Here is a 20,369-nt window from a genome sequence, read left to right as displayed (position 1 = left end):
ATTTAATGTTGAAAATGAAAATTTTTTAAATTTATAATATTTTTTCATGAATACAAATTATAAAAATTTGGTCAATATTTAAATCTTTAATTCATCATTAAAAAAAAAAAATAATAAATATTTCTTAAGTTTTTCATTTTAAAACTACCTTTTGAAGATCTAGAAAAAAAAAAATTTTTATAATCGATTAATTACAAAAATTTAATTTTTTTTTATTTGTAAATTTTTAAATATTTTTTTTTCTAACATTCTAGTGTTTTATTTTAAATTTTTACCTAAAAAAAATTTTTTTTTCTATTTTCTTTTGGTAAAAATTGAATTTTTGAATAAAAATTGAATTAAAAAAAATAATTGAATTTTTAAATAGCAATTGAACTTTTAAATAAAAATTGAATTTTTAAATAAAAATTGAACTTTTAAATAAGGATTGAATTTTTAAATAAAAATTGAACTTTTAAATAAAAATTGAATTGTTAAAAAAAATTGAATTTTTAAAAAGAAATTGAACTTTTAAATAAAAATTGAACTTTTAAATAAGGATTGAATTTTTAAATAAAAATTGAACTTTTAAATAAAAATTGAATTTTTAACTAAAAATCGAACTTTTAAATAAGGATTGAATTTTTAAATAAAAATTGAATTTTTGAATGAAAATTGAATTTTTAAATAAAAATTGAATTTCTAAATAAAAATTGAACTTTTAAAAAAGAATTGAACTTTTAAATAAAAATTGATTTTTTTTTAATGAAAATTGAATTTTTAAACAAAAATTTAATTTTTAAATAAAAATTGAACTTTTAAATAAAAATTTAATTTTTAAATAAAAAATGAATATTTTAATTGAAAATTGAAAAAATTGCTCTTAATTTTTTATTCATAAATAAAACAAATATTATAAAAATTTTTTAATAAATCAAAAAACTCTTCTAATAATGATTAAAAAATTTCAGGTATTTATGGTTGAATTAACACGTGGTTGGAATAGTCGTTTAGGATTTAGTTTACAGTCACACGAAAACTCAACTATAATATCAATGGTACATCCTGATAGTGTAGCTGCTAAAGATGGGCGATTACGGCAGGGTGATGTGTTACTCATGGTCAGTATTTAAATATAAAAAAAATTATAACTAAATATTCTTTAAAAAAAAAAAAAAAAAAAAAAAAATACTTAAAATAAAACAATTTTTAGGTAAATGATGAAAGCGTAGAACACATGCCAACATCTGACATAATTGATTTATTGAGAAAAATTCGTGGTTCTATCGGCATCACAGTTGCAAGGCAAAAAAAAAGTGGCGACACGTGACGACAAAAAATAAATAATTAAATAAATAACATTAAACATTAAATCATCAATCAAATCATCGAGCTTAAAAGTTTATTTATATGTACATTTATTTTATTTCTCTTCTCAATAAAATTGTTGATCAATCATGAGCTGTAAATTTAAGAGAATCTATATAGTATTTATCTTGAGAGTAAAAATATAATAATAAATTTAAAAAATTATAAAAAAAGTTAATTATTAAATTGAATCAGTCAATGAATATATTTAATAAAAATATAAATATGAATTTATATATTTTATTGATAGATTGTTTTAGAGAAAAAAAATTATAAAGTTCTTTAGTCTCTATATAGTTGGATTTTTACAAATTAATTGAATAATTGTTAAATAAATAAATAGAAAACAAAAGCATTAAATGTACTCGTGGATTAATACCATGTATGGTATTTAATTGAAACAAAATTAAATTCTAACAAATAATTATCAAAATTAATAGCAGAAAATTAAAAAAAAATTAGTTACTTATTTTTTATTAAATAAAAATTGCATATTAAATATTTTTAAATTGTATAAAAAATAAATAATAAAATAGAATTTTCTTATTTACAACAAAATAAGATTATTTATCTCTGTTAGCTAAAGAATTTATCGATAATGAATTTAAATCAATATCCAACGGATATTATTATCATTATTATTGTTAAATAATTAAATGAAATGTTAAAAAATTTATTGATAAAATAAATAGTAAAAAATATTACTGAAAAATACTTAATAGTAAAAAATAAATAAATAAATCAAATGATACCAAAGGTGTGTATTTAAGGCAGCTATAGAAGCGCAACTTAAAAAATTAAAATTAATAATTAATTAGCTAATTATTATGATTAAAAAAAAAAAAACTATTGTCTAAAAAAAATCGATGCCTTCTCGATAATTAAATAAGAAAAAATCTAGAATCAAATAATATTTATTATTATCTAAGACGACTTATTGATCGAATGTGATTTTAAAAAACAATTAAATAATAAAATATCATTTGAAATTATTAATTTTTTAAAATTATATTGAGAACAATAAAGAACAAATATATTGATACAATAGTTTTAATCATCTCTTAAATTCATGATCTCTTATTTTGATATTCTCATCTATTAATGTAAATTTATTTCAAAATAAATAAAAAAATATATATTACAAAAAAAAAAAAAAAATAGAAATAGTTATTTTTTACTGCGCATATTCAGTGGAAGTGGTTCAATTGTTTTTTCTAGTTTTTCAAGATTATTGCATTGTTTCAACAGTTCTGCAGCACTTCGTGGATTTTTTTTATCGCACTCAGCGTTGTAAATTGTACAGTAACGTTGATAACGAGCTTCCAAAACTTTTCTTACACCCTTGGTGGGAAGACCTACTTCTTTTAGTTTTTTTTTTAGTTCACTATCTTTCATTAGATTTAATACCAGCTTCGGTAGTTGTGGGCGTTTTTTATCAGTGCTGTAATTTAATATTAATTGATTAGTGATGAATTATTATTAATGATATAAGTAATAGATCAAATTTCTTTACAGTATCACATAAATAAAATAAATTTTTTTATTTTATCTTTAGAAAATTTTAGTATTAAAAAAAAAATATATATATATATATATATATATATATATATATATATATATATATATATATATATATACATATATATATATATATATATATATATATATATATATGCTATATATATATATATATGTGACTGCTGTGACTTGTGAACTATAAATAAATAAAATTTTGAATTATTAAATAATGATTTTTGTTAAATTGCATTGTACTTTCTTAACTATCGACGTTCTTAAAGATATAAGCTCATCCCGATATTACACTCACCGAGAGCTTTCATTTGAGTACCCACATCAATTTTTCATATATTTTATATATTTATACGTATTTATATATATATATATATATATATATATATATATATATATATATATATATATATATATATATATATATATATATATATATATATATATATATGCTGCTGCATATATGTATATATGAAAAATATATCAAAATGCATGTGGGTACTCAAATGAAAGATCTCGATGAGTATAATGTCGGAGCGAGCTTATATCTTTAAAAATGTCAATAATTTACAAGATACAAGGCAATTTCTTAATTATTGACATTTTTTTAGATATAAACTCATCTTGATACTTAGCATTTTTTATATATTTTATATATATGGTATTTGTGATATATATAAATATATAAAATATGTGAAAAATTGATGTAGGTACTCAAATGAAAGGTCTCGATGAGTATAATATCGAAATGAGCTTATATCTTTAAAAATATCATTAGTTGACAAAATACAATGTCATTTTTTAATTATTGACATTTATGAAGATATAAGCAAATCTTGATGCTATGCTTATCGAGACCTTTCATTTGAGTACCCACATGCATTTTTCATATATATTTTATATACATGGTATTTGTGAAATATATAAATATATAAAATATATGTAAAATTGATGTGGGTACTCAAATGAAAGATCTCGATGAGTGTAATGTCGGGGTGAGCTTATATCTTTAAAAATGTCAATAATTTACAAGATACAAGGTAATTTCTTAATTATTGACATTTTTGAAGTTATAAACTCATCCTGATGTTATGCTCATCGAGACCTTTTATTTGAGTACCCATATAGTATTTTTTATATGTTTTATATATATGCTATTTGTGAAATATATAAATATAAAAAATATATGAAAAATTGTTGTGGGTACACAAATGAAAGGTCTTAATGAGTGTAATGTCGCGGTGAGCTTATATCTTTAAAAATGTCAATAGTCCAAAAGACACAAGGTCATTTCTTAATTATGTATCTGGAGATAGAGCAATTTCGAATCCAGCCTAAGTATTTATCATAATAAATTGACTATCGGTGAGAATGATATGAAACCTTGAAAAGGCATAAATTCAAGTCAAGACCTTTGCAATGACTAAATTTCACTAAAAAAACTGATTTTATTATATGACTATCCTGGAGACAAAATTTTTCTTATTATTTTAATAATAATAATAATAATAATAATAAAATGCATACTAACGTTGTACAAATAATACTGGCTTCTCTTTTAGTACAATTATCAAAATGTATATCCATATTTTTTTCTGGTACATTAACTTGACAAACAGGGCATGATTTAAATTTATTTTCATTTTTAACTTCTAAAGAATTCGCATTATTTTCAAGAAGTTTATCATTTTTCACCAGTTTATTAGAATTTATGGACGTCTCACAATTATTGGATTGTCGATCATTTTTCTCATTTTTCTCATCGGCACCTTCATTTACTCGATCAGTCGCTTCTATTGTTACGCTGTTACTTGAACCTTGATTGCTTTTTTGTGACAAATATGTTTCGCTCTGATTTATTCCGCTGTCAATTGAGTTATTATTTAGTTTGACAAGACAATGTAATTTAGTTCTTACTTTTGCAAAATTTACCAGAATTTCTTCTAAAATTCTGTTAGGGTTCAGCTGATTTTCAAATAGTTCTTGAAAACATAAAGGACATCGGGTTTTGTAGTGCAGATACTTTCTTATACACAACGAACAATCTAAAATAACATCATTTTTTTTTATAATTAATTCAATTAAAAATTAATTAAACATCTGATTATTTTTAGCGTTCACAAAAAGAAGAAATTATAAATATTTTCTTTATAAAAATTAAGAATATAAAAAAATAAACAAAATTTAATAGTAAAAAATCAGTAAAGACAATTTTTTGATTTTTTAAGAATTATCAATTGATTAAAAATTTTTATTTTTCTTATTAATTAAACAAGAACTAAAAAAAAAATATTTTTTAAAAATTCCACATAGTTTTTCAAATTTTTTACATGAAAAAATTTTGCTTTTTAATTTTTTGTATTAAATTTTTTTTTTAAATAAAAAAAATCTTCAAAATTATTAGATAAGTCTGCTAATTTTATTTTTCATATAATTTATTTATTAAATTATAACTTACAATTATGAGAACAGGGTGTAATTACTGGAGTATCCATGTAGTCATAGCATATTTCACATTTCAACAATTTTTCAATAGTCTGAAATTAAATTTTACAACAATTACATTAAAATAAATAATAAAAATTAATTTAGCAGATACTTGATAATTTTAATAATTTTTTTAACAAATAAATTGATGGAAAAATTTTAAAAAATTGAAAATGCAATTTTTTTTTTTTAATTATATTTTGGTCACAAATTTTTTTATTAATGAAAAATTATCAAGTGACTGGTAACTTTTATGTCTATAATAAAAATACAAAAAAAATTATTCAAATTTCTTACCTTTAATTCAGAAAACTCTGCTGGCCATGTAATTTCTGTATATTGTTCCATTTTTTAAATTTAATACATCATCCAATAAAAATTTCATTTAATTAAAAATGCGTGCAATAAATAATATTAAAGAATTAAAATTGTTCTTTTAATTTTCTAAAAAAAGCTTGTAAATTCCTTGTTTATATTTTGTATCGAATGTATAGAACAGAGTTGAAAAAAAGCAAAAATAAGAGTTTGTTATTATTATCGACAGAGGTCACGTGCTTCCATTAAAGTAAGTTTTCCAAAGTAACGTAAGATGGCGTTACTTACATGATTTTTCAGCTGTGTAGTAACGGTCGTTGGGCAAGAAGCGTCAGATATTGTGCAGGCACTTGCTGGTCGCTGCTTACATTTGGAATGTCGCCGGAAAATTATGAAAGAGAAATAAAATTTAATTAATGTCGTTTACAATTATAATTCTTTAAAAATGGTATCTTTTGGAAAACGCGTATATTGATGGATTGAAGGAGGCCCGAGAAAAATAATTGAAAAAATAAAACTACTAATTAACATGTACCCTTTTTGCAAGCATTGTTAACGTGATAGAAAGAACAGTTGCTTTGATGATTGATGAATCCACCTGAGCCGCGCAGTTATCGGTAAGTAATTATTCAATTTGATCACTTAAAGAAAAAATAATAATAAACTATGGATATTGTCCATTGAATAATTGATAATTAGAATTGATGGATCAATAATAATTAAATTTGCCGACATCTGAAAATTTTTAGAATTTTTTTGTTGAAAAAAATTAATAAAAAAAAATTAGGAAAACGGTTGACCCTAAAGGCCATCCCTGCAACTTCCCGCTAATTCCATACTTAGGCGCTTAAAATTGCACCAATGACGTTTTTGAGCTCTTCGAGCTCAAAAATACAATTTATGGGTTATTTTGAGCTCTCCAAGCTCAAAGAGATTGCTTTCCTATGCTTTTGAGCTCTTCGAGCTCAAAAGTCTGATAGAGATTTGATAAGACACTATTTTTTGAATTTTTAAACCGCAATAACTTTTGAATGAATAAACCGAATTTCACGCGGTTGGCAGCATTCGACGCAGTTTTTTAAGCCTCACAAAGAATCTCAAATTTTGAATTGATCGCGCTAGGAATTTCGGAGTTATTCCGAAAAAACACTTTTTTCGGTTTTCTTTCGTTCACGATATCTCTCGAACGAATCAACCGATTTTGACCGGACTGGTGGCGATCGACGTGATTTTTCAAGGTTAAGAGCTGATTAGTTTTTGGAATTGAACCATAAAGCCGTTTAAAAGTTATTCCAAAAAAACCACATTTGAAAAAAATTTTTTTTTCAATTTTTTGAAGATTTCTCAAAATCTATTGATCTGAATCGGTCCAAATAGTTTTCAAAATCTAAGTTTGGTCAAGCCCTTTCGAATAGCACCAACCACGATGAAATCGGTTAAGCCGTTCAAAAGTTATAAGCGGTTCACATTCTTTCACACACACACACACACACACACACACACACACACACACACACACACACACACACACACACACACACACAGACGCCGTGACAACCTCGCGGGGATATTCAGGGAAGCTTCCTGTGACCTTCAAACGTCGAGATCTGATGAAAACTCGATTTTTGCAAAACGGGGTGAAAACAATAACTTCCCGATTTTTGAAAATCTTCGATTTTCTTAGCGGGAAGTTAAAAAATTGACATGCAGAAAATTTGTAAAATTCTAAATGTAATTAAAAAAAAATACATTTTTCTTTAAAATTTCTATTGATTAAAAAAATCAAAAATTGTTAAAAATGTCTGCTATAATTTTAACATCATGATGGATCACAATCCCGAAGCAGTTTTTAACGTTTAGTATTCTCATTTTATTATAGATTGATTTTTATTTATTTTTGTCGACATTCCTGCTAGATCTAACTATTAGTAAATTTTATCTTAATATAATATTGATCATTACTAGAAAAATATAAGAGATAAATGTAAATTATTTATAAATAACATAGAAATTAAGTATGTAAAAAAAACTAAATATTCAGGAGTAATCATTGACGATAATTTAAATTTTAAAAGCAATGCACATTATACTAGTCAAAAAATTGCCAAAAAAATTAATGTAATCAATCGATTAAGATACTCAGTAGGTAATTATGCTAAATGTTTAATTTACAATACAATCGTTTTTCCACATTATGAATACTGTAATACGATAATGATTAATTATACGACGACAAACTCGCTATTTTACAAAAGTTACAAAATCGAGCGATGCGTGCAATATTATGTGTTAACAAATATAAAAATCTAGTCAGTAAGACTGAGAGTAATTTATAATACCTTTTTACTTATCCATAAAATGAAAAATAAACTCTGTTCAACTTACTTAAGCGACGAGATTAAAATATGTGATAATAACTATAACACTAAAGGACAATCAGGATTACGAATATTGCATACGCGTACACATACATCAGAAAAAACTATTGTATACAGGGGGTATCAATGGTACAACAAATTATCTGACGAAATAAAACATGAGGGTCGTATGAAAATCTAATTAAATATTTTGATTGTATTGGATGTTATTACTATTGAAAATAAGCTAAGATTTTACTTACTTCAGCAGAAATTATAAACTACTATTTAATGATTTTTAAATGTAAATAAATGTGTAAATTGTGTATATTATAGACGATTGATGTATGAATAGCTTTAGCTAAATATCAATAAACATTATTTTCATCATTAGTAAAATTGATGAGAAGAAAAAAAAATCTAAATGAAATAATTATTTCATCATGAATTTTTTAGGTCTTAATTAACAATGATTAAATATGAATTTTTTTAGAATTTTGTTGAGGATAATAATATCTATTAATTTTTCAATTGTTAATCGGATTTCACTGGGATTAGTCGGCTCTGCTCCGAGTTATATTGCGCTTGTTCTTTTTATTAAAAATAAAATTCTTCCGGGCATACATTTTGTTCAATTATAGAACGGTTTTCAATAGATTATTCACACTTTTAAATTTAAATTTTTGTTCTTGAAAATAAAAAGCGTAATAAGGAAAATACCGCCCTTAATTCAACAATAAATTCATCGTTAAACTGATAATAAGAAGAATTGAACGGTTTAATCTTAACAAAATCTATTTCGATATACGCAGATCTATTTAAATTAAAAAAAAAAAAAAACTAGCTTCTACCGATTCTTAGATTTATTTGGATCAAATTAAATCTACGTAGATTTACTTTAATTTAACTTAATTCAACTAGATCTCTAAAAAGGATTGAGATTTATTTAAATTCAAAAAATTTTTTTCTTGTGATATTATCTATGGGTATGCAAGGTTGGACCTAGGGTCGAATTAGGTCTAGCATAATTCGATGCTGGATCAGATATAGAGCTATAATGAAATCTTATTTTATATCTCATTGACATTGACTTACTAAGTCCGATCTACGATTGAATGTGACAATGAGCATTCCTTGATTGAATGGAGTCGACAATTCGACTTGCCACTTAATATGACAGAAAATTTGGACAGTTACATCGAAGATAATAAAAGCTAGCCGTAACAGCTACTCTTACTGACAGAGAAATTCTTGATTCAGTGGGAGCAAGAAAAAAGAAACAAGGTGACGAAAGAGAAGAAGAAGAGGAACCAGCTGACGTTGAGCCACCAAGCATTGACGAAGCATTGAATGCCGCTAAGTTATTAGAAACATTTTTTTAGTCTATGAAGATAATCCGACACTATTGCAAGATATAAATAAAATACAACTAAGAGTTGAAATATTGGCAAAATAAAAAACGCCAAGCTAAGATAACTGATTACGACTTTTTAAAATAAAATAGTGGAGGCACTATAGCATATATGTATATTATTATGTATATTGTATGTATTTAATAAAATTCAGGTTTTGAGTCAAAATTGAGGTTTTCACTATGCTGTTTTATTTTATTTATTAAAAAATAGATTGTTCAAAAATAATGGAATTTTTAAAAAAAATTTTTAAAAATAAAGTTGCACTAGCCGGGAATCGAACCCGGATCGCCCGCGTGGCAGGCGAGCATTCTACCATTGAACCACCAGTGCTGCTTGATGATGTGAAACATGTGGATTTATTTAAACCACTAACAATATGCTTTGAAAACAGCAAATTTTCATGATATCCGAATCATAGTGTTGAGTTTATGTTTTAAAAATGATTAACAATCAATAAGAAAGTATGCATCTTTACTAAGATAGGTATTTAATAGAATAATTGTTACTAGAGTAACTATAATTTGAAATTACTTCACTCATTATTAATATCATTTACGAATCATGGAATTATATTCTGATTATGATTTATACTGTAAAAATACTAAACGTAACTAAACTATCTAAATTGAATTATTCGCAAGATTACTATTCTCATATGAAACATGAATGATTGATTAGAAAATGAAATTAAAAAAATATTAAATATTGATAAAATAGAAATGAGAATAAGTATTACGACAGTATGCAGTGGCTCCAGAGAACAAAAAGCGGAGAAAGAGAAGGTGGTGGAGTAACAAGAGAAGGAGAAGGTGGAACATGGGAGGAAACGAAGGAGGGAGAAAAGGAGGAGTTGAGGTACAAGTCATGGCACTCGAGATAAATAACCGAGCAGTAATTGCGTGCAGAACGATACCATATTTCATACGCGTTATAAACCATAACTTAGGAGGCAATTACTGTGAGTACGTAATTTATCATCGCGCGCCGGCGGAAGCCGTGACGGCCGCGACCGGTGGCAAGGGTGATCATGCTAGTAGCTAGCTAGCTGACAAGCCAAGCACTTTATACTTTAACTCCAAACCACTCTTCTTATACATTAAGAATATGTATATATATTTAAACAGGTAGACTGATGAATATCATCATCTTCAAATAAAATCACCTAACTTCAAAACTTAATCTGCCTTTCTCCTTTTTACGTTTTTGTTTTTATTTCAGTCTTATCTTAAGATTACTTTTTTTTTTCATTATTTACTTTTTATCGTTTAGCAAAAAAATATTAACCAAACGGTATACAATAATAAAAACGTGATGATGAAAAACAATAATAATAATAATTAAGTTACGTAATGCACAATAAAATGTATTTGTTTAAAAGTTAAGCTTGAAGTTTTATAGGCTCATAAAACTTTAGTTAATCTCTAAATATAAAGACTAAAATAATTTATTTTTCTCTCGACCAATTGACCTTGTCAAAATATAATCAATTCTATTAATTATATTATCAAAAATGAAAATAATCGATTAATTGATAAATTTGCTTACATAATTTCTTTGATGAATAGTTAGGTTTTTTTGGATGAATTACTATGAAAATTTGTTACCCTTAAAATACAAATATTAAATGAATTAACTAATTAAAATTGGACTTGTGACGTTTCAAAGGGTCTGTCAAAACGAAAACCTGATCGGGTTTTGAAGTCGATCGGTCGAGTAGTTACTTTATTCATCAAAGAAAAACAAATGTTTTTTAAAAGATAACAATTTGATGAATTTAAATCTAGCAGCTGTGTGCTGTCAGTCACTTAGAGTTATTGATTTCGTTGATTTCAAGCCAGGTATGCTTGGTAATTATTCATTCTACAATTCAGTACGATGATTTGCTGAAACCCAAACGAGAAAATGAAAAGAAACAGGTCTACATAGTTTGACACTCAAAATAATTAATAAACAAGGAAGTTCAAAACCTGATCGTTGATTTAATGGCATAGGATACACAATCGAATTTTTTCTCATAGTACTTTTTCTTCACAAAAATATTTTAAAATTCAAGATATCTTTAAAAATGAATTCTTTTTTTACGACTTGATTATCTCATTCTTACTTTTTATTATCTGCATAAAGAAGGAAACATAAAAATTTTCTAAATTTCTCCATAGCTGTATGGTAAATTTGTTAAATAGGTCATCGATGTTCCGGTACAAAAGGAGTTTTATTTTTAGTATTTTTTAAATATAAATAAAAAAAAACTGGCTATAGCTCTAAAATATGATACATTGATACTCTGAAGCACTTTGTTGAGAGCCGGCAAGTCTCAAGACAAGTATCATTTTACCTTAAGTCGATTTGCTAGCATTGTATACACAATATAGTATCATATAATATAGTATGGAATTGTATAGTGTAATATAGTACAGTACATACAGCGTATAGTAGACTATATACTTTATACTTATACTTTATTTGCGGCAGCATTCAGCTATCATCAAACTTGATGTTCGCTACTCAGCGATGTGCTTGAGGAAATGTCGGAGTATACATATATACTTAGGTAGACACCATCAGAGAAATGGGGAGATGACACTGTCTGACGGTATACGATGTTCCCTTAAGTGCTCCGGGTACGTCTTATCAATTCTTATTGACGGTAGATATTATCTCTTGGGATCGAATGAGCCAATCATATATCCTATGAAAATATATTATTACACCATATCTATATATATTCATGTAGTCAAAATCTTTATTTCAATTTTTTAATTTATTTAAAGCTTTAGAGACTTTGTTTGAGTATGTTTGCGTATATATTTATACAATATTGATTCAAAAAATACAGAAGCTATTTCAAATATAAAGATAAATACCACAATGTCTTGAGATAAAGGTATTCCCAAGAAAAATTACGTAGCAGAGAAATAAAATCAAAAATAGGAAGATCAGACAAAGTGTTTGCACATCTAAATATTGACTCTTTTCATTTCATATTTGTTCTTTGACGTAAGACGTACATCATCCTCCATTGTGCACAAATTGGCTTGTTGATCTCCAGAGACCCAGATATTTTTTTTTCTTCATTCGTTTACTTAGGACTCTAACAAATCTGATAATTCAATTTCGACACAATCCATTTGTCAGTTTTTAAACAAATTTTTTACTATACATAAATATTTGTTACCAGAACGATCTTTAAATTCAATTTATTACTAAAACGTTTAATGATATTAATTTGTAATAAATATAATGTGTTGATAGCTGATGATAAAGCTTGTTGATAAACCCTTGTTTAGTTATTTTTAACATTAATAACTTCCATTTAATTAGCTACTTAATCGAGTATATAAAGCACTATACTATTTTTCATCGGCCTTTGTTTGCTTTTTTCCCTTTTTTTTATCATACATCAGTGTTATTTTTAATAATACCAAGTGCAGGTTATTAAATATATAGAGTATTGTTCCCTTCAGACTTCACTACATAATGTAAAATCTATGGTAAAAATGGCTTTTTATTTTCATCGACATCCATCTTCGTGAGGTAGCTGATGCCGGACAAGGCTGGGTTTTTTGACGGAGACTGGGTTTTTTGACAGAGACTGATGTTCGGGTGCGCTGATTACTCTACTGTGCATCTGACTCGACTGATATTCGCCCCGGAGCTTACGTTCCACCAAGTTAGACATCACGATGTTGCTATAGACACTACCTGATTTATCACTCGACGCTCAATCATCAAATGACTTGACATATATAGATATATACATGTACACCCATACATGTATACATATATAAACACAACTTTCTCTCTCTCTCTCTCCCTCTCTTCAGGTATTATAGATATATCTTACTATCCTCATCCCATATAACCTATCCCTCAGCTAAACGATGACAGGACCATTAGTCACGGCGAATTGCTCTCAAATTTTGACGCATATCCATTAATTGTTATAGCAGAGTATATAGTCAATATTGTCAAGAGAAAAAATTTTTTTTCATGATTTTATGAGATTTTATCTAGTGGAAATTAATTTTAAACTAAAAATTTTTAGAGGAAATTCAGTAACCTACGTCGACAACTTGAGGGCAATGGTTTATCACCAGAATTTAATATATCTAAGTTTTTTTGTCTATTCAAAATAATAAAGACTGCTAATAAAATAATCAATCTTCTAAATTCTCTGATTTTGATTATCCCTAACAATTTTTTATATCAAATTAAAATGTGTGGTTTAATATAACGTTTTGCTTTATACAATACAATATTGCAAAGATTATTTGAAGATATAAGTTTTATGTAATGAGTAAATCATAATAAAAATCTTGTCTTTCATTAAGAGAAAATTGTTGTAGTGCACATAGAGTTTCTTTTTTTTTTTTTATATTCTTAGAATCTATAATGAAATACGTCTATTGAAGAAATTTCAAGCATAAAAAGGATAGTGAATAAAATACTTCAACTGTCAATTTAGCAGCAAATATTTGACACAGTTTCGCATATCCAATTCATTTGTCATGATAGCTAGTCTCTTTATTAATGTCTATTGCTGCTGATATTGTTTCAAAATGCAAAAATTCATCCTGTGAGTGTTTACAAAGTAAATTGATAGGTTGCGTTGTATTACTAATGGACGAGTTTAAATTTCTGCCGCGGGATAATTCAAATGACTACTTATTTTGTGACATAATAGCCCCAGAGGCAAATTTTCTAAATATTACATTCGGATTTATTACTCTTTATATTATATTACGCACAAAAGTCTATGCAAGGCAGGAATTAAATTTTGTTTTTCGGCCAAATACGTCATGGAAATAATGCCGGTTGAATTATAATCTTTTGAATTAAAATCTTCGTAATAGTTTTTTCTGAATTTAAATTTATAACTTTTAGCTACTGGTATTTTTTCTAAATTATATACTTCAGGTATTAATTTGAATGATCATTCTGTAATATTTATTCAGATGAAAAAATGATTGAAATAAAATTGATCATAATGATACATTTTTGTTACTATATAATCCAGATGACTGCGTGTTGAAGAGCTCCAGACAATTGCGGTGCTTTTTATAGTCGCTTGTCTATCTTTTACAAACTTTGATTGACAGATGGTTGGTTAAACGGGCAGCCATCTTGTGGTTCGTCGTGTAAGGATAAACAACTTCCTTTGTCGGTTAGCTAACTGAAGCGGGGCCGCCTTTGAACGTGAATCGCGCAATGAATTAGCGACTTGATCGAGGCCCTAGTCTTGGATAGCCCACTATGTGACGTTAGTGGATCAGACCCAGAGATGAATGGCGAGTCCATGGTCAGTCTGCCTTTGCGGCTTAAACATGTCTTCTTGTTTTTTATGTTTTTAAATTTTTCTCTAGACGTGGGTGAGGCTAAATTACTACTCTACATAATGTAATCATGACACATATGTAGAAATTCTTATGCTAACAAAAAAAAAAAAAATCTTACGTATATTTCAAGAATCCGTTATTTTTTGTTCTTAAACAGTAAAAAACGCGTCATCCAGCAAAATTTTAATCCATTATATTTGAATAGATGCTTACAAAAGTAACCAAATTATATAAGCTTCATTATTATTCTAATCCCGACTTCATGAAAAATTTATACAAAATAATATTAATTTAAAGAAACTCATCAACATTATGATTAAAATTAATTAAAAAGGTGTAAAGGTCATGATTAAAAATTTTTTTCTTTACTCAAATAGGTGACGCTTACTCCTTACATGACAAAAATATGTTTATTTAAAATATGGTATTTAAAATTATAAAATTAGATAAATCCCGTTAGGATAACGTATATCTATTTCGCTGATAGATACATTTGTATTAAAATCACATGTATGTATACAGCGATATTTAAATCTATATATTATGATACATAATATAGCTCATTATAGTTAGTGATTAAATTATATCCCTAAATAGAAACAAATGATGTGATTATACATGTATAGGAGATATAAAAATAAAAAATATGTATATGTGTACATCATATATTATAGAACTAAAAAAAAAAATATTATGAAGCAATGGAGAAATATAAAATATACGAAAAAAATTTGAAAATAAGATAAACGGATAAATCGTGTGGTTGGTAGTGTAGAAGCCCAGCTATAATTAATGTTAATGGCCATAATGGCAAATGTTAATGGCAAGTGCCGACTGACTAATCTTAATTTATGAGACAGTAAAGTCACTTCCATATATTCCCTTCTTAATGCGTACGATAAGATCGTCAGATTAAGATATTATATAGCCAGAGAACCCGATACAAACTGGTTGTGCGTTTATGCTTCAACGAATATTATATCGCCTCTTGTATATTAGTACTTTCTGTGTGTCTCTTTTCTTAACTTTTTTCAATAACTATATTTTGTATCTCTTTATCTCACTCTGTCGTTTCTCGAGTTTGTGAAAAAATGTTATTATATTATAAGTATCTGCACTGTCAAATAAAACAAGTTGAATTATATACTCTTGGCGCCTGATGGTAACAAATATATATTGCAATTAATAATTAAATGCACTCACTGTAATAATAAACAATATTTACTTTCAAGTTTCCACTACGTATGACTAATAAACTGCGGTAATAAAAATATTTACATGAATTTAACAGTTAACACATCGAATCAACACTAAATATACGATAAATATACGTTTAATTATTGAACTGCACTAAATACGTTTATGTTAATTTCTGAAAAAGTCAATAAAAATAAATATCTTGCAACTGAATTTCAAATTAAATCGTCTCATTAGCACTTTAATTTTATGTATTGACGTAAAAACTATTCTATGTAAATGTATGTATAAACCTCTCAAATTTTATATCTAGCTCTCTCTTTTAAATTTATCATGTCCTAAAATAAAATCTTTGAATTTGTACCTTTTAGTAGATTTTATAAAAATCTAACTATTGTATTTGTCCTCATGACGCAACTTTTAAAAAATTTTGCTATACTCCGACTTAACTAGACGAGCTGAGTCAGAAAATACATATGGTTCAAAAGTTTATGTATGTATTTAACTATATATTCGATATAACGCAGCTTGTCAGCACGATAGCGTCTAAAATTCTTAAGGGATCTTAATGAAACTCAACATACTTATTCTATGGACGATTACAAAGGTCGAGTTCAAATTTGAGCTGAATCAGACAATTCGTTTAGAAATGACAGCATTATTTAATTATGAAAATTCGAAAATTTCATACTTTTACTGCTTTTCCTTCAAATAACTTTTGAACGTGTTGAGATATTTGTTATGTAAAATGCATCTGAAAGCTCAGAAAATAAGCTTCAATTTACATTTCATGTATTTCTAGACCAAAAAATATCTAATCTGGGTCCATTTCAATGAAATTTTACTCTTGCAGTCGTTTTGTATGACTTTATGGTTGAAATTTATTTATTTAATATTTAATATTAAAACAAAACATTTTTAATAAGTCGATATTAGAATTCTACTTACTGGATTAACACTATTGTCGTAACAAAACCAACAAATGTTAATTTCGAACAAAGTTAGTTCTAAATAGTCCTAAATTAATCATTTAATTTTTTTTTCAATTAATGAATTATGTTACTATAAAAGTATTCAATATACGAAATTTTACGATGTAACATCATAAATTTAAAAATGTAAGATTATGAAAGTGAAGATACTGAAAGTCTGGTGTCGGATTACTATGTGACAATTGTAATTTTCCCCACAAATTACAGTTATAATACAAGTAATAGTTATTATTATTCTCCGTCAATTATATAATAGAGTATAAAAATTGATTTAATACACACTGCATGTTTATCAAAGGACATAAAATAGTAACAAGTACGAATTAATAAAAAGTAATAATTTACGATGTACATAATTGTTTTCTTGGAAGTTAGTTAATATTGGACGAAAGTAATACAAAGGATGATTGTTATTTAGTTGGCGTGAATTAGTCGTACTATATCAACTAAAGTTCGGGTAAATCATGGTTGTGTGATGGTGTAAAGTGATTAATGACCAGAACCGAGGTCTTCTGCGTCTAATGTTAAATGTGTAACGGGGCAGAAAAAAAGATCGTACACTTTGTGGTGAGTATAAAAGGTTAAAGTTACGAGATGAGAGTGATCTTGCGGAGTAAGAAGTAAGACAGAGGATGCCAATGGGGTCAGAGGGAATGAGTTAAGGGAAACATGAGGAAGAGAGAAAAGCTAACGGATAGTAAACGGTTGAAAGAGTATGTAAGAGTAAAAGTATATGTGCGTATGTATCTATGTATATATGTGTACGTGATATAAGTGGTGGGTGGATGAAGCCAGGAAGAAGCAAAGCAAGTTCTAAGGGGCTAAGAGTCAAGAAGATAAACAGAGAGGATAACGCGGGGTTAAAGCGGGGAGAGGCGAGCGAGAGATTAGGGAGGCGGTGGCCCGAGGGCGACTGGGATAAATCACTGGCAGCCACGACGGCACCGACACACTATACTATAACTATATAGCTTCTTGTAGTTGGGTGTTACTTTACACGTTAACTAAACCCAGCTAAAATACTCACACTCTCACATTAACTGATGTATGTATTATATACGTTCATACTCCGAAATAATAGAAAAATATGAAAACAATGCAGAAGTAATTAAATATTGAAACTGATCTAGCATTCAAAACTAATTCATTTACAGAAAAAGGCCATTCGGCAGCCGAAATGAAAGTAGATTTTTCATATGAAAAAAATTCATTTTTAATAAAATAATATTGATTCTAATAAGGTATAACTTAATTCATTGATTAAAAACAAAATTCAATAATGAATTAAAAACTATTGAGAACCAATTTTGCTAAAAAAATTATCTTGTAAAGAAAAAGTTTCTCGAATATTTATCAAACAATTTCAAAGATTATAAGATTTTTCTTATCAATGTCCAAATTTTAAGTAACTGCTTAGGAACAACAGTTTCAAAATTAATCAGAATTTTGAAACCGAATAAAATTCTAATTGAAGAAAACAATACTTACAGCTAATTTGTGACATATTTACTGACGACCTACCCGAACACATCACACAAAAGACTGATCAATATCGTGATTATTGAATCTACATCATGATTATGCTATGATGCAGACAATAATTCTAAAACGGCTGCAACAGTAAAACTGTTTCATTAAACGAACTCTAAAAGGAGTAATATTAAAGCTATTACCACTTTTGAGGAGTGAAAATTGAAGCTTAATAAAAGAGCTATACGATGCAACTTACCGAATTTTGATATCTGGTCTAATTCAGTAATTATGCCAAATTAAATTAGTGAAAACGTAAATTTTTACGATTTTCAAAATTTCAAAATCCTGTCATTTCCAAATTACTCGCTCGATTAAGCTCATCTTCAAACTTAACCTTAGTCTTTATCGATAGATAAAGCATGTTGAGCTCGAGAAGAATCGATTATAAATTGAAAACGCTATCGTGCTGACAAGCCGCGTTATATCGTATAAATACATACATATATATAAACTTTTGAACGAACTACATTTTCTGACTCAGCTCGACAAACTGAGTCAGAAAATGGCTAAATTTTTTAAAAGTTGCGCCATGAGGGTGACTGCAATAGTTAGATTTTTATAAAATCTACTATTAAGACGAAGAAGAATAAATTCTTACAAAAAATTAAAGAAATAATTGTAAATATCTAACGTTGATCGAATTACTCTCAATTCACTTAGACTTGCTATAATATGCGTCATCAAAAACTTTTTTTTTACAAACGCATGGTAAACAATAAAATTATTGATGATCATAAATTCACTTAAATCATAAAAAATGACACGCATCAAAATAACATAATAAAAATACAAAGAATAATTTATTATTTCAATATTTCGATGATTAAATTGTCTTTTGTGAACAATGATTGATGATGCGTAAAAATAATGTATGGGCATATGTGTGTTTCTATGTATTTATAAAAGCTATTATTGTTTAAATGTCATGCATATATATGTATATATGTAAAATATAGAAACCGCGGCATGCGACGTCGATTGACATTAAAGTTTATCTTGTGACAGCCGTCAACTCGCACACTGGACAGCTTCGGATACCGAATGAACACGCTAGGGCACATAGTCAACCAACAATGCATACCGATCCGTCGTCTACCTCTTTGAACAATATAATATACGATGTATATAAATGTATTCTATACATCTATATACACATAACAGCCGTATATTGTATGGCTACGATGGCACTTTGTAAAAGGGACGAATGTTCACTATAGCTGTCTATATCATTCTTAATGATAATTATCATTTAGATCAAATGTATAAATATATTATATTGTCATGTAGTTGGATATTTTCAAGAAGTACGGTTGTTAAATTTGATTGTTTCGGAATAAATTTATTAGTATTTTTTTTTTATCAGATATTGTATCAATGCCAATTGAATTTTTCAACAGAGCTTTTGTAAATATGTTTGTAACAATATTTAACTGTGTAACATTTTTCTTTAAATAAATTGATAACTAATTTGTAACTCTACGTGTCTTTTCATTTTTAAGGTAGTTGTCGTGTTTAAGGCATACCGTTAGAAACCTCTAAATTTTTGTATACTTATTAAGGACATGATGATCCAATTACCTTTAAAATTTGAAGAAGATTGACTACCTATAACCCGAGATTAATTCTCTTTATATCTTTAAAAATATCTATAATTAAGAAATTACACTGTATCTGGTCACCTAATGATATTTTTAAAGATGTAAGCTCATCCTGATGTTACCCTTATTGAAACCTTTCATTTAAATACCCACATTAATTTTTTATATATTTTATATATTTCACAAATATCAGAAATATCATATATATAAAATATATAAAAAATTCATGTGAGTACTCAAATGAAAGGTCTCGATAAGGGTA

At 26.9% G+C, this 20,369-nt stretch overlaps 2 protein-coding genes, 1 long non-coding RNA gene and 1 other non-coding gene across 6 annotated transcripts in view; 2 read left to right on the top strand and 2 right to left on the bottom strand.

Moving 5' to 3' along the window:
- Positions 1-1,694, top strand: part of LOC123270612 (putative uncharacterized protein DDB_G0282133) — a 40,416-nt gene extending 38,722 nt beyond the window's left edge. For all 3 annotated transcript variants that reach the window (XM_044736743.1, XM_044736745.1, XM_044736744.1), the window contains exons 10-11: positions 951-1,100; positions 1,193-1,694. In XM_044736743.1, the coding sequence (XP_044592678.1) occupies positions 951-1,100; positions 1,193-1,309 (267 nt within the window). In that variant the 3' untranslated portion in view covers positions 1,310-1,694. The remainder of the gene's footprint in view (positions 1-950; positions 1,101-1,192) is intronic.
- A 557-nt stretch (positions 1,695-2,251) lies between these two features.
- Positions 2,252-5,795, bottom strand: LOC123270615 (E3 ubiquitin-protein ligase RAD18-like). Its single transcript, XM_044736750.1, has 4 exons — positions 5,662-5,795; positions 5,336-5,414; positions 4,409-4,922; positions 2,252-2,788 (listed from the first exon to the last, which is right to left on the bottom strand). Exons 1-4 carry the CDS (start codon positions 5,710-5,712, stop codon positions 2,515-2,517), a joined length of 918 nt encoding a protein of 305 aa, XP_044592685.1. The 5' UTR covers positions 5,713-5,795; the 3' UTR covers positions 2,252-2,514.
- Positions 5,796-6,038: 243 nt separating this feature from the next.
- LOC123270700 lies at positions 6,039-19,934 on the top strand. The gene is made up of 2 exons (XR_006510667.1): positions 6,039-6,296; positions 19,515-19,934. It is a non-coding gene; the product is annotated as an uncharacterized LOC123270700 (long non-coding RNA).
- Positions 9,711-9,781, bottom strand: Trnag-gcc. The gene has a single exon. It is a non-coding gene; the product is annotated as a tRNA-Gly (tRNA).
- Positions 19,935-20,369: the final 435 nt, after the last annotated feature.

Source organism: Cotesia glomerata, linkage group LG8 (assembly GCF_020080835.1).
Source record: "Cotesia glomerata isolate CgM1 linkage group LG8, MPM_Cglom_v2.3, whole genome shotgun sequence".
NCBI classification, from domain to species: Eukaryota; Metazoa; Arthropoda; class Insecta; order Hymenoptera; family Braconidae; genus Cotesia; species Cotesia glomerata.
Note: the sequence above shows the minus strand (reverse complement) of the source record. Positions and strands in the feature narration are given on the sequence as shown.

Excerpts from the sequence above, each read along its gene's own strand:
- LOC123270615 (XM_044736750.1), bottom strand. The coding sequence starts at position 5,712 with ATGGAACAATATACAGAAATTACATGGCCAGCAGAGTTTTCTGAATTA. Across the intron at positions 4,923-5,335 it reads TACACCCTGTTCTCATAATT|ATTGTTCGTTGTGTATAAGA; the intron begins GTAAGTTATAAT and ends ATGTTATTTTAG. Across the intron at positions 2,789-4,408 it reads GCCAGTATTATTTGTACAAC|CACTGATAAAAAACGCCCAC; the intron begins GTTAGTATGCAT and ends ATTAAATTACAG.